General features: G+C 37.4%; 1 protein-coding gene across 6 annotated transcripts in view; it reads left to right on the forward strand.

Moving 5' to 3' along the window:
- Nucleotides 1-15,613, forward strand: part of fam13a (family with sequence similarity 13 member A) — a 66,921-nt gene that overhangs the window by 23,390 nt on the left and 27,918 nt on the right. For all 6 annotated transcript variants that reach the window (XM_058383564.1, XM_058383573.1, XM_058383582.1 and 3 more), the window contains one exon: nt 8,369-8,410. In XM_058383564.1, coding sequence (XP_058239547.1) covers nt 8,369-8,410 — 42 coding nt within the window. The remainder of the gene's footprint in view (nt 1-8,368; nt 8,411-15,613) is intronic.

Genomic DNA, 15,613 nt, shown 5'->3' on the forward strand with positions numbered 1-15,613 from the left:
AATAAAAATTATTTAGAAAGTAAGCATTAATACTAATATATTAATATAAAATGCTACTAAATAATATCTAAATATTTATATATATATGTATATATATCACACATTTTATTTATTCATTTATTAATTTTTTATTATTGTTTAAAAAAAATTAATGGCCATACCTTCTAAATTGAGGCAGCAGTAATGCATCACTTCTTACTGATCATAAATGTTATTGAAAAAGTACAGGTTACTGGTGTGTAAGACATATTGTGTTGATAAACTAGAAAGGTGGTATTAGCAAATCATTTCCGTATAAATTTAAATCTTATCATTATATGGAAGCCTAAGGTTTACACCCTTATATATGAAATGCCTTCCTGTAGCAGCTCGGACAGACCAATTTTTGTAAATAAATAAATAATATAAAACCAGGGCAGCATGGTGGCTTAGTGGTTAGCACTGTTTGGGGTTCGAAGGGTTCGAATACCGGGTTCGAACCGACAGAGGCCTTTCTGTGTGGAGTTTGTATGTTCTCCCCATGCCTGCATGGGTTTACTCTGGTTTCCTTCCACAGTCTAAAAACATGTACATTAGGTGGATTGGTAATTCTAAATTGCCCGTGAGTGGTTATCTGTCTATATGTGGCCCTGTGATGGACTGGCAACCTGTCTAGGGTGTACCCCTACCCTTTACCCAATGTGCGCTGGGATCGGCTCCAGTAGATCCCCGTGACCCTAATTAGGAATAAAGCGGGTATAGAAAATGGAATTGAAGATAAAACCAAAACAGAATGTTTTTCTTGAATGTTTTAAGATACTGCATAATTTCTGGGTCACTAATTAAATGCAAGCAAAATGTCAATAAAGCAAAAATGGGATGTACTAAAATGCTACACTCAAATGCATGCAAATATTTCAAAGATTCTACTTTTCACTCAAGGTATTGCTGATAGCATTATTTGTAATGAAAAAAAAAAAAGTCAGACATGCATTTTCATGAGTGCTTTAAGACTTTCAGACACCACTGTATACAATAACAGATATAATGTAAGGTGGCTTATACTGTATATAGAGGTTAACGTCATTTATTCTTAAAAGGCTTCTGATAAACCTCAAAGCACCAAAACAGGTACCAGGAAGAGCCAGACAGAGATCATGTAATCAAAGTAAACATGATCATAATCCGAATCTTATTTGTGTTTATCCAGGAGTTTGGATTGGGAAAGGATGACATATATCAAGCGTCACCTTCATAACAAGTCTAATAAGTACACAACGTGCTTGACCTAAAAGCTTTCGTTCACACAGTAGACTTTTTGTTGTTGGATTTTAATTCATAATGCCTTAAAACCGAAAGACGGCTAGCTAATTTTTTCACCAGCTGATATTTTTTCTTTGCCTGTTTCTAGATTTAGATTTTTATTATCTTTGGTGCAGTGATTGTGGCCAGAGTTGTTTTACAGTTAATGGCAGGGCTGTAAAAAAAAATCAGTAACTAGCAATTGAGTCTCTTTAAAGTAACAGTTCTTTTTTATAGTACAAAAAATATTCAGTCTGCAAAATGAATGTTCAGACTCGGATCCACTCTCGCTCTGAACAGCCTGTTCTTGTCCACAGTACTTCCATGAAGCTGGTCTTAGATCAGCACAACAGACTACTTGATTGCAAATAGATTGTATGGTGCTGTCTTGCCTCCTTCATTAGCTTTGCCGAGCATCCACCTGCTGTTTTGCTACCATAACATAGCTAAAAGCATGGCAGATGGCAGGCATACATATTATAAGCAGCTGAAAGCTGAACTGCTGAGGGGATCCGGTGACTTCTGGAATAGCAGCACAACAGCTTAGGGCTGTGATATTGTTGCGGTGCGTGTGCTGCCACCATTAGCACGGGAGCATTAGAGTTAGCCACACAGATAATTCCTTGTCTGATCTGAGATAGGGCTTGTTGGTTATGTCAAGAACTGGTGACATTACATATGCTTGAGTTTTATACGTTTATAAAATTACAAGGGTCTTACTCTGCATCATAGCACTTGATCCCAATCAAAATCATAATCATAATACGATTTATTTACAATATGAATTGTGCGATTATTACTCTGCAGATATTGTTTAGTCATCTGATACCATTCTGATTCAATGGCTGAAAAAACAATTATTTACATGCTGCCATAATGAATAAATTGAGGCTGTACACTAAGCAAATAGAGAGCATAGGTCATATATTTGAGACCACAGGCACCAGTATATTTCAATATTTAATGTGTGGTGGCCTGGAAAAAAAAATTTGCATGAAATTTTGATATGTATGGTGCAGTTTTTGGTGAAATATACGAATGGTCCAGAAAGATTGTGAGTCAAGATTTGCTTCTATTAGTCAGCTTCAGTCATGCATTGACTGTTTAGTAGAAACCTGTCGGACTTTGTGAATGCAAAAACAGGACCACATTTAACAAAACCACTGGCCATTATTATTATTGTTGTTATTATTATTATTATTATTATTATTATTATTATTATTATTATTATTATAAGTACTAAACCTTACTGTATGTCTTTGCTATGCTACACTGAGTGTCTCTTACCAAAAGACAGGAGAAACCGGACCTCTCCTGTCTCATCTAGTCTAAACTAGATCTTGCAGACATGCAGTATTGAATTAGGTTAAGTTGCACCGTGGTGTGCCCTTTGACCTTTAACTAGAAGTTAGCTAAGACGCCAGGGCTTCCCCGCTGATATGAAACCTTTTCGGCTAACTGCCAGTGTTCTCCTGGTGTGTGTTGACAGCATGAGTGACGGAAAGCCTGGTTACTGGAAAAGGGATTGGTGTACAGAAAATATCACCCTGTGCAATTTTTGCACTTTGTTTAATTTTCAAAATAGCATATATAAAAATTACGATTAAAAAAATGATAAACGTACTGTACCTACTATCCAAGTATTATATGATCCCCAGTGGTGTGTATGTATCTGGATTCCTTTACAAAGTAACTATACACCCATCAAATATCAAATAAGCCTCGATTCCCTGAAATAGCTTCTCATGAGCTTCTCAGGTGTTTCAGCTGAGCTCCTTCTCACTTTCTGTAGCTATGACTGGGCGCTGCATCAGCAGCTCAGACCTCTACCAACCTAAACCTGATCCAAGCACCGAACGGCAGCTTATTCACTCCAGAAGCTAAATAAACATATCCGGCCATGGATAAGGGTTGAATCAGCACGTCTGTTTGACTCATTAGGGTGGTGTTGGTTCATTAGACTTCACCTTTGGCACGTTTCTCTCATAGCTCAATGCATCTGGTGCTCTTGAAGTTCAACCGTTTGCAGTTACAGGACATCGTGCTACCACCAGAGGTGTGAACAATCTGTAACACAGAAAGTGACAGGTCATTTGGAGATGTGCCAGTAACTTTAACTCTGGGCTCTTGAAGCAATTAATTTGTATAGCAAAAAAAAAATGTTATTTTTCTTTTGTATAAATACATTTTACCAATGCATAGACACAGTCTAAATAAAACATCTCTGTTATATAAGCATGTTGCAGCCACAGTAAGACACTGAAATAAGATGTAACAGCGTATCACTCTGATAAAGCAGTGGTTTGCCGTGTATAGATGAGAAAAGATGATGTAACTATCGTGCAACTGATTAACATCTACCTTGTTTGGTGAGAAGAAACTTTCTTTTGGTTCAGTATTTTTTTTTTTATAGGCAGACTGAATCTTCATCAAGGTGGATTGTGCACTTCCTTGACGTGAAAGGGACTAAGCCCTCGGATTGCCACGCTAACGCTGCCATATTTCTGGCTCTAATAACAGTTGAAATGTCTATAAAAGCTGTAGCTACCTCATTTGAACCGCTTTCATTGTATCCAGTGAAGAATAAAGATCACTTCTGCCTGGGCTTATTTTTAGAGCACATGTAGGCGAGATTAGTGCACATGCTTTTGTTTTCCTTTAAACGTTTTTTTTTATACCACAGATCTACGAGTTTTCGATTCTGATTGGTCGGAAATTGACGATTAATTTTCTGTAAAAGCACAAAGGTTAATATGTTTGTTTTCTACCTTGTTATCGCTTCTATAGTTACCTCTTAAACAGGGGCGTTTCCTCTACGTCTCCATCAGAACCCTGAATACTTCACCTTCAGCCTAATTTACACCAAATCTGCATTTATGAGATCTGATTCATATATATGTCTCCCACAGCTTTTAAGCTCCATAAACAGGCATAAAAACTGTTGATATGGTGGAGTTCTCTAAGAGAGTCAGAGCATGGATCAGTAAGTAAAGATGTAGGTTTTCTGACAAGGAAACCTCTTCAGGATGGAGGAGTTTGCACTTTGCTGTTTTTTTTTAGAAACATGATAAGTTGAATTTTTATTATTATTTTTTTTTATTAATTCCAAGAGAGAGAGAGAGAAAAAAGAAGCTGGTGAAGGAAGGAGTGTTTATAGCTGCTATTATAGTGTAAGTGATAACAGGAGCTAACTTGTTTCATGGATGTTCCCCAGCATTAAATGTAACCTATAAAAAGGTAAAAAAAAAAAAATGATGTCCCTATTTTTATTTATTTTTTTAATTGCAAATATTAGAAAACTGATGAGCTTTACATCATGCCACATCAAACCACCACATTGTTGATCCTTGTAATGAAGCCCTAGATGCCGAGGGTTGAGAATCCATATGCAGAGTTTATTTAAACACCAGGCAGATAATCCAAAAATGTAATCCAAAATAGTGAAGGAACAGGCACAAAATAATCAGCAATAAGCAGGCAAATAGTCAAGGCAAAAGAATTAAAATCGGAGAATCAGAAAACAAAGCATTGGTTACACACATGTCAAACAACTGGTGTGTACGCTGTTTAAATGTCCCTAAACCCTGGAATGACCTTCACCCGGAAGAGGTTCAGTACTCTGGTGGCTTGGAGGTGGCATTGCAGGCTGAGATGCTACAATCCTAAACATCAGCCTTCCATCCATCCATCCATCCATTTTTGTAGCACTTATCCAACACAGTGTCATGTGAAACCTTGCAGAGGAATCAGGGCAAAAGCGGACACTCTGGCCTGGGTGCCAACCCACTACAGGGCACAATCATACACACTCTATACAATTTAGATGCCTACAAAGTATGTCTTTGGACTGAGGGAGGAAAACCCCCCAAAGCACAGGGAGGACACGTAGGAACCGATCCCCAGACCAAAAGGTGCAAAGAAAAAAATATCAATTAAACTATACTAAATAAATAACTAACTAACTAACTCTACTATCTACTTACCCATATCTACATCACTGAGAACTGTGAGAAAATGGAGTTTCTCTAAACCAGTATTTTAGTCTTGTTATCAGTTTTTCTTCCCTTGCCTACTGTACACACAATTCAACTCAGTGACTAATCATCAAGTGTTTAAAATGCTGACTCAGGTGTGTTCATGCAGGGGAAATGCTTACCTAAGCAACGCTGTGAAACACCAGGGTAGGGCTGGGGGAATAACTGATCTGGTGACTGTGAGAATGAGGTTATGGGAATGTTCTTATGGTGAGACAGATGTATGTGCTGGTGGTATGTTGTGTATAGGAAGACTGATGGAGCATCTGGATGTTAGAGATACTGCATGGGGTGTGTCATGGTGTTGGTGTTACCAACTGAGACAGATAAAGTTTTACGTGATGGCACACAGCCAGGGTCACTAGCTCAGATCAAGATATTACATGTAAAGAGAATACCACAACAATGTATTGTGGTTTCCTGTAAGAGTTTTTACTCAGACAGGAAGATTACTCAGTCTTATCAAAACAAGCACTTGCACTGGAAATATGTCAAGACTCTCGTGCAGAATAGTGATGAAAAATATTGTCAAGATATGTGAACACTTCATTGTATAAGCAGGATTACTGATATCATCACAAATGTAATTGGCATGCATTTGGCAGAAACCTATATCCAGAACAACTTACATTTATCTCATTTAGACAACTGAGCAGATGAGGGCTAAAGGCCTTGCTTGCTTCAGTACTTCACCTTCTCTCTTGAAGTTAAGACAAGTAAAAAATCACCTTGTCCTGAAGACTTTCCTGTGGTGGAAGACAGACTGACTGAAAGAGCTGACACTGCAGACTGCTTCTATAAATGATAAACAAGCACCCTTATATATGTTTACCTTTAGTCTTAGAACATGCAATCATCCAATTTACAAGCTGCATTCCACTCGGAAGTGAGACATCGGACTTGGAATTCCGTCATTTTTGTCCTCTGTGTGTTTAAGCAACAAACTAACAAGCTAAATATGATGAGTGATATATACTTTCCTTCACAAAACTGTATAACAAACAGCGTAGTCAGAGTATGTCGCTGTTGATTTATCTATAAACCCTGCAGCCGGAACTACTGTCAAAGGAAATTAATCAACACCTTCTGACCAATAAGAATCTGGAATATGGCAGAGTTGTTGCATAACAGTAAATAAATGAGAGGCTCTTAACGCTCTTGTCATTTTTGCCTGTTTCTCTTTGGCATAACCGCTATGTGGGCAAAGCTTTGCTGAAAGATGCCATTGTTCTCTCACTATGGTAGTGTGTAAGCAGGATTTCCAGCTTTTATTTCACAGCAGTAGACACACTAGTTTAATCCTATCACCAGACTGTAACACCACAGAGGAACTCGAGCAAGTGCTGCAAAGTTGTGCAATTTCCCATAAAGTATGTCTGGCATCTTAATACCTGAGCGATTTCACAAAGGGATTTGTGCAAGTGGAATCATGGGAAAATATATATTTATATATATTATGTGGGCACCACCTATCTACAGGTGTGTAAGCACGTTAGCATTAGGCATTTTGTGTCTCAGTTATAGCTTAATAATAGTGCACACACTCAAATACACACAAACACACACATAAACAACTGCCTACATGAAGGTGTAACACATATTATAATTCATTCTGCACCAACCGTCTTAGAAACTAGGCAATAAGACTCCAGCTCCACCCTCTCTTATTATTTTATAGCAGCTCACCAGATCAGGCATAAGAATCTGAGCACTGAGAGGTGAAGTGAGTTACACTGATTATCTCCTCATCATGGCACCTGGGATATATTAGGCACCAAGTGAACATTTTGTCCTCAAAGTTGATGTGTTAGAAGCAGGAAAAATGGGCAAGCATAAGGAATTGACAAGGACCAAATTGTGATGGCTAGACCACTGGATCAGAGCATCTCTAAAACTGCAGCTCTTGTGGGGTGTTCCCAGTCTGCAGTGGTCAGTATCTATCAAAAGTGGTCCAAGGAAGGAACAGTGGTGAACCGGTGACAGGGTCATGGGCAGTCAAGGCGCATTGATGCACGTGGGGATCGAAGGCTGGCCCGTGTGATCCGATCCAACAGACGATCTACTGTTGCTCAGATTGCTGAAGACATTAATGCTGGTTCTGAGAGAAAGGTGTCAGAATACACAGTGCATGACAGGTCAGGGCTGTTTTGGCAGCAAAATGGGGACCAAGACCATATTAGGCAGGTGGTCATAATGTTATGCCTCATTGGTGTATACAGTCTAAAAATCGGTTAATAATCAGTTAATTACTTTGTAATAAAACTTAAATGTGTTAATTGGGATACAGGAAACTCACTGAGTCTAAGTGGAATGAAATTCCACTCTGTTTGAAAAAAGTGGGTAATCTGAGGTGATTTAAGGAGACCATATAATGATGCTTCATTTACATTTATTTATACACTTTTCATAGGAATCTTAAAGTATAGAAAAAAAGGCAAAATATTTTTTAAATATATATTAAAAAGTAAAAAATGATACCAGAAATCCTAGGACATGTTTGTTTTGAAATTTATCATATACATTTTGCCCATGATGCCCTCGGCCTTTCAGGGAGATGTTCCACGGGCGATGTGATGTTGCATAATTCTAAATCTCATTCATTTCACAGTAACAATCGTTGCATAACTTCCATCAGCTTTGCATGACAATATAGCTACTTGTAGGTACAGCATTTGTGGTTGTAGTTATTTAGAATACTTTAATTTGCTTCACAATGCATTCAAGGTGTAAGACATGCAGTGGCAGTGAATTACAGAAGAATGAACATTACTAAAGAATGAACATCCACATTATCACTGTATAGACATTGGACTGGTAGGCTCTTTATTATTGCGTAATGCTTCCTGTGTTTTTTGGCAGAGCTTCACACAGTCCTGCAGAGTATGATAATTACTCAGGACAAAGGCACTGAGCTGTGGCACTCGGCTTTCATTGTTCTCCTTACAAAAGCTACTCTGAGATTTTTTAGGCAACGTGCTGCCACATGCCTGGTCTGTGTTATTCTACTGCAGGGTCCTAAATCCTGTTTTTGTCTCTCTCTTCTTTCGTTTCAGTTCGCAGGAGGACGAAAGACCAATATCTCCCTTCTATGTGAGGTATGCTGCTCTCTCTCTCTCTCTCTCTCTGGATCTGCTCCTATATCTATCTTTATCCTTTTTAGAAATAAAAATGCAATAATCCTAGAGAAACAGAGGATGGAGTTCAGCACATGCTACAGTTGTCCCTGCTCTTGCACATGCTGCACGTCTACACATACATATGCAACATCTATAGGTGTAGTATTGTCGTTATTAGTATTATAGTGGTCGCTGTTGTTTTTTATCTTGAGGACAAATCCGAATTTGTAATAAATATTTGATTATTCCTTTGAGTGAAATTTGACAATACCCTCGCAAACTCCAAAAACAAACTAAAGCAGGATTCAGTGTTGGTTTATCCTGTTCAGTTGGCTTGGCTTGTCTCTGGTTCTCTGAAGCTCTTTGTTGTTGACATTTCACCCATTTTACTGTTTACAGTGCCCTTGCTGAACAAACAACAAAAAAAAAGAACAGCCCACACAGGATATCACCCCTTTTCAAAATGCGAAATAGGATGTAGAATTTACTTTCTTAGCTGTTAGCTCTAAATGCTGAAAATGATCACACTTCAGTTCCCATGCTGATCAGGTGAGGGGATGAAAATGTCCACCTTTAAAGAATCCCTTGCCATCCAGGTTGGCACCCCAACCATGACCTCAGATGATTCTCAGATGATGGGTTTATTGTTGACGTAATGATCTGTAAGTGATCAGAGTCTTTATGTTGCTGTTCCTTCTACACCAATGGGAAAAATCTGATATTTTAGAAATGCAATACTGTGCCATATGATTTCTGTCTTTTAGACAGAAGCTTTATTTGACACATTTACACTATGCCTTTTCATGCATAGAGCACAGTGTAAGCCATGTTACAGGATGGAGCAGGGACAGTTGGGGGTCTTGCTCAGGGGCCCAGTGGCAGCAGATTGGCTGTGCTGGGGTATGAACCCTGACTTTCCAATCAACAAACCAGAGCCATAATCATCTAAGCCAACACTGCCCCCTTCAAGCCCTTTGCAACCCCAAATCACTGCAACCCCCCATATCACTAGGGGCTGGTACTTAATCTCAAACTATTTCATGTGCTTGCACTGTAGGCGAAGACAGGTCTGTAAATCAGGACAGGTGACGGCAGGGTGAAGTGAAGAGCAGCATCTTTTTTTATCATGATGACAAACTATCTATGAAGCATTTATCGTGCAAAGCTGAATCAGTGGTCTAGGAAAGGCAGAACTGCTGTATTGCCAGCTGCAGCAAACTGAATATATATTAATCTCACCATTGCTAAAAAAACTAAATGAAAATAAAATAATAAATTCTTAGTAATAAACACATACATTACTGTGCTAAGTGTTACAGACACCTAGCATTTCTTTTTGGAAAATGTACGAAACATATTAAAACATTTATAAGGTTGTATTACACAAAAATTCTAATTAACTAGTACTAACGTTTTCTAAAAATAAGGTAAAAAAATTAAAATGGGGTAAAACCATTACTACTGAAAAATAGTTTGAATGATTTTTATTATTATATTTTAGTCTAAAATATTAAAGGATGATTTTTTAAGTTTGACATACATAATTAGTTTTGGACTTTTTATTATTCTACTATGCTATTGGTCTTGTTATTTTTATTTCTTACCTTTTTGTGCAAAAAAAAAAATGTGAGTAGTGATCTCAAAAGGCAGTGTTCTGTGCAAACATCTGTTCTGGACATGACTTGATGCCTTCCTGCCTCCAGATACAGCCTTATAAAACAACATTTTTCAATGTTTCAAACACACAAAGGTAAAAGCAGAGAATAAAAGAGGGTCAGAGTGTGTAAAAGCTTCGGCTCAGGCTTGGAGGATAATGGAGGAAAACAGTAGCAGTCGAAAAAGGAAGGCTGCTATTAGGACTCATCCCTGACATTTCATGCAACACTAACTACACACACAGCCTCTGCATCCTCAGAGCCAGAGACATGCTATAAACATTACCCTATTTACACAGACCTCTGAGCTGCCCTGTGACAGGATTTATACTGGGTAGGTATAAAGAACGTTAGGTCTTTATACTGGGTAGGGTAAAGGAAAGTAGGTCAACATCCTCCTGACATGGTCCCCTGGGGAACCAGTGACCCTTGAACAGGATAAACATAATATGAAGGATGGGTTTTACAAAGTGTACCTCTGACTTTGAGACCATATTTTATAATCCAAGATCATATCCTTGTATATATTTGCATTTTTTTCTATATGACCAACCAAGTTTAGACTGATATTCTGGTATTCTTAGTCTGTGACTTTAATATCAATGTATTCATTGATCAAGACCTCAGAAGCACTTCTGCAAGTGTCTCTGGTTAACGGTGTCTACCAAACACTGTAAATGTAAATATCATCACAATTACCTCCAACGCAATCCATTGCTATATTTGCTATTATACAATACTTAGGTCGATTCTAGGTGTTTACATTGAAACTAGTGTAACCACCCCAGGTCCTACTCACCACTGCTCCAAGCAGGTCTCGAACCCGGGTCTCCAGCATGGGAGACAGGTGCTCTGACACGGAGGCCAAAGACTGCAGCCTCTAGCAGCAGTCACTAGGTCACCTCTTGAGATTAGGGAAGTGAGGTTTACCTACAACTGGCCTTCGTTACAGTAGTACTACACTTTCTACAGTCCGTCAATCTGTCCTTTATCCAGCTGCAGCGTCTCAGATACTATTTTCATTTATGAAGCATAAATAAACAAATACTCAGCTATATTGTGTCTACAATCTTAGTCAAAATGAATGTCTTGTTATAGAGTTATAGAACTGTTGTATAACAACTACAATGTACATGTCCCAGGCATGTAACTTGGAAATGATCCAATCCATTTTCATTAACATGACATGCACATAGCACACGTAGATCCTTGGGTGTAGCTGTCCAACTTCTTTTTCTGTCATTTATACTGAGCTGGTTTATCCAGGTGTGAATCAGTCATAATTATTACAGACATTTTCTGACCTCGTCATGTATTTGGAAATCATATCTCATCCATTTCCTTTTTCTCTTGCATCATTTGGCTTTCACCTTTTATTATTGTTTTCATGTTTTAACTAGACCAACTGCGCTCTAATGAGGAGGCCAGGAATCTAACAGCCTTTATCTTTTATTTGTGTTTCCAGTTCAAAAGAGAAACTTGTTAGATACTTAGATATACACCATATTGCCAAAAGTTTTGGGAGGACTTTTACCTGCACATGAATGTAATATGGAGTTGGCCCGCTCTTTTGCAACTTTAACAGCTTCAACTCTTCTGGGAAGGATTTCCAAAAGGTTTAGGAGTGTGTTTATTGGAATTTTTGACCATTCCTCTAGAAGTGCATTTGTGAGGTCAGGCACTGATGTTGGCCGAGAAGCGCAGTCTCCACTCTAATTCATCCCAAAGATGTTCTGTCAGGTTGAGGTCAGGACTCTGTGCAGGCCAGTCAAGCCCCTCCACACCAAACTCACTCATCCATGTCTTTATGGACCTTGCTTTGTGCACTGGTGAGCAGTCATGTTGGAACAGGAAGCGGTCATCCCCAAACTGTTCCCACAAAGTTGCATTTAATCACCTTCTATAAGGCTAGTTTCAGGCTAATACCTAAATACTGGGATAACACACACACTTAGGGTTGTGTTAGTGCATCCCTAATTTTTCCTTAATGTCATTATGCTACAATTGAACATTTATGAATATATCACATAAATATAATGAAACGATTTGATATATCGCTGATTTATAATATTGTACAGTGTTCAATATGTTTGAGTAGATTCAGAATAACTCTATTTATAGAATAACTATTTTCTAATCTAACATCCTCAAGCATCCTCACTATTAGTTTTCCACTGTAGTGGTTCTGCAGAACCTCTCTTTAACCTGTGTACAGTAACAGTAGTCGTATGCATCACATTTCTCCCGCCGTAGCTGTTTCGTTATTGTTTTGTTTGTGGATTTGTTGTGGCATGGCCTCGTGCTGACAGGTGGATTTGCTTAATCGTGTCTAATTGGTGACTACTCTGTCAAACTGGATTACCAGGTCCATGAGGCTGAAGCTCTTACATGTGTTTACATATGAATAGAAACTCAACAATGTTCATAATGTCCCAGTTCTTGTTTTGAGTTCATTAGATATTGACGATTAAAAATGAATACTTTAAAGTGTTTAAAGTTTTGATTGATTTGGCCAGCTACTTTTTTTTTTTGCTTTACATGAAGCCAAATGGTGAATTAAAAGAAAAACAGGCCATAAAGCTCCAACAATAACACTGTTATTTTTATATCATATGTTATATGACACTTTTACAACAAGGGTGCAAACAGTTCCTGATACAGATTTGTGTCCATACCTAGCAGTACTACATTAACTAGTGACAAAATACTACAAGTGTCCTACGTATTAAATAGTGATGATGGCATAGTCAGTTAGGCCTGTTGACCGGGATAGATAGAACACATTCCTCTGTCTAGTAGACATGGTTTAGCTCATGTACAAATTGGGGTGGCTGACGCACTGCTCCCAGTGCACTCGGATGCCTTATGGATGACGTAGCTGCCTGCATGGGTCTCAGTAGAAGTGAATGTTAGTAGCACGCTCATGCTCCCGAATTGGTAGATGCCGTTCAGGTTAGCTAATGGGTGTTAATTGGCTAATGGAGACAAGTGAAGGGAGAATGATCTGCTGTTCTGCTATCTTTAGCATTATATACAAATATACATACCTTTTGAGTGGCTTACTAAATATACTAGTGATAACCAAAATCATCTGATGAGTTGCATAAGATATATTAAATGAGGCAGACACCAAGACTGGAGCCTGACACCACTAATCTAGTCCCAAATACTTTCAAAAACATTGGCCTTTCCCAAGGGCGACTGACTGAGTCCTGTTTTAGCCTGAGAGGCCAACAGCAATGTAGCATTACATCAGCCAGAGCCACATTGTGCTGCTTCGGTTTGTAAAATGTCCCTGAGCTTGTTTAGTTTGCAGGTGGTTTGTTTATCTCACTCGCTGGCTCAGCAAAAGCCTTATCATGTTTTCTCTTACTAACCAATCACACACAAGCTATATTCGATAAGTGCTGAGCTAGTCTAGGCTGTGCCCTGTATCACCATTGAGGCTTGGACTGTTTAAAATGGATTCATGAGTTATTTATTTACTTATATAGAGTTAACCTTATATAAGAGAATTAGATTAGGAGTATATTTGTTTACAAAAAAAAATACTGGCACCCTTAAAAACACATGTTTAGTTTCATTAAAGATATGTTTTAGTATTTTTTGTTAATTTATTTTGTCACATTAAAAAATAGACGAGTGCTGAATGTTGTTTTTTTTTGTCCGATTGGTCAGAAGGTGTTGAATTTTCTGTAACTGCATGTACTTATAGTGTTTTTGTTTGTTTGCTTGTTTTTTTTACATTTATGGAAGGAGTCTGCCGAGTCAACACTTCAGTTCATTCAGTTTTCCACCATGGGAAAGTCTTCAAAACAGAGGACTTTATTCTTTTCAGTTTCTCTGAAATATCAAATATAAACATTTGTGCTTGTTATATTGTAAGTGATAATAGGAGCTAACTTGACTTGCAGACATTTCCCAACATTAAACATAACTATAAATGGTTAAAAATGTGATGAAAAAAATACAAAATTGTATTTGTTGACAGAATATCGTAGTTTAAGAGGAAAAAAACTGGAAAATTACCGACTATGTTGATTATTTTTCTATAACAGCAAATATATGCTCTGTTTTATTCCTTATGAATATTAATTAAATTAAATTAAATTAAATTAAATTAAATTAAATTAAATTAAATTAAATTAAATTAAATTAAATTAAATTAAATTAAATTAAATTTAATTTAATTTAATTTTTTATAAAATAGCTCTGTTACTTAGGATATTAGCTGTGTATTTATTAATACATTGCCGACTCACTTACACAGAAAACTTTGCTCACACGTTTCTTCCGTATCCTTATATCCTTAACTAAACTCAAAGTACAAATTGAAGTAGCAGTAATCTCAGCAAGTTTCCTAGTGCTCTATTCATAGCGCTTTGGTCTAGACACGAGTGAACAGATGTTGTGTCTGTAGACTACAGTATCATAGCGTGGGTTCAGAGACCTTGACCACAACAGACTTCAGTGATATCTGCAGACACACACTTCCATTATCAAAGCAGGTCTGACTGCTGTGAGTGGTCTTTGGACCCCTAGTCGGAGGGCAGGGTCTACCTTTATTTAAGCATTTGTTGCATCCTTGTTTACTTTATCTGATACCAGCCAAATGTTATCTCATGAGTAATTCTTACCTTGGTTTGATACAGCCGTTTCCTATAAATGGGGAGATTCTACAAAGAGACTTTTCTTTCACATTACCGTAAAGCTGAAGTGATGCATCACTGTTTATTTTTAGATTCATGATACATGTTAGAGGTCACTGGTTAACTGGCATTTCCTTGAGCACAATTATTAGGAACTGGAATCTTCATGCATGAATAGTTTAATCTTCAACCAGACATAACAGAAGATAATCAGTCATCACTGCGGACCAGAATACAGTGTGAGCTGCTGTATCCCCAGTGTACAAGCTGTTCAGAACAACAAAATGCACATTGTCATTTTAAATAAATTAGAAGCTAAATACGTTTTAGACTGCTTTTTGTCTCACTTAACTAAATGGTTTAGCATAAAAAAGTCTCATAAAGGATATGGCATCCTGTATATTTAAGATGAATGACAAACGCTAATAAATGTTAATAAATCACTGTAATCAGTGGATATTTTCTGGTTTAGTATCAATACATAGTATAATTACACACCCAATAATAAGATAAGATAATAAAACCTATGGCATTTCTTTCTTTCTTTCTTTCTTTCTTTCTTTCTTTCTATATATATTATATACATTCCTACAAATTGCCTGGGGTCAGGAAATAACTGACAATTTAATTTTACAAGTATTATGTTATTAATACAACTATGTACAATAACTACATTTATAGTCCCTCATTTTTTTTTCGTGATACTCTATATCGGCGTCTTTCTTATGTAATTCCTTTCTTTTACTTAGTTATGCTTGCATCATCAAAATTACGCTGTGTATGAGTGCTTTAAAAAGCATTGCAACTACTCAATATTTACACATTTATATTTACTGATAAAGAGATACTTTCTGCAGAGTGAGTTCTTTTTCCCCCAT

This window comes from Hemibagrus wyckioides, linkage group LG03 (genome assembly GCF_019097595.1).
Source record: "Hemibagrus wyckioides isolate EC202008001 linkage group LG03, SWU_Hwy_1.0, whole genome shotgun sequence".
NCBI lineage: Eukaryota > Metazoa > Chordata > Actinopteri > Siluriformes > Bagridae > Hemibagrus > Hemibagrus wyckioides.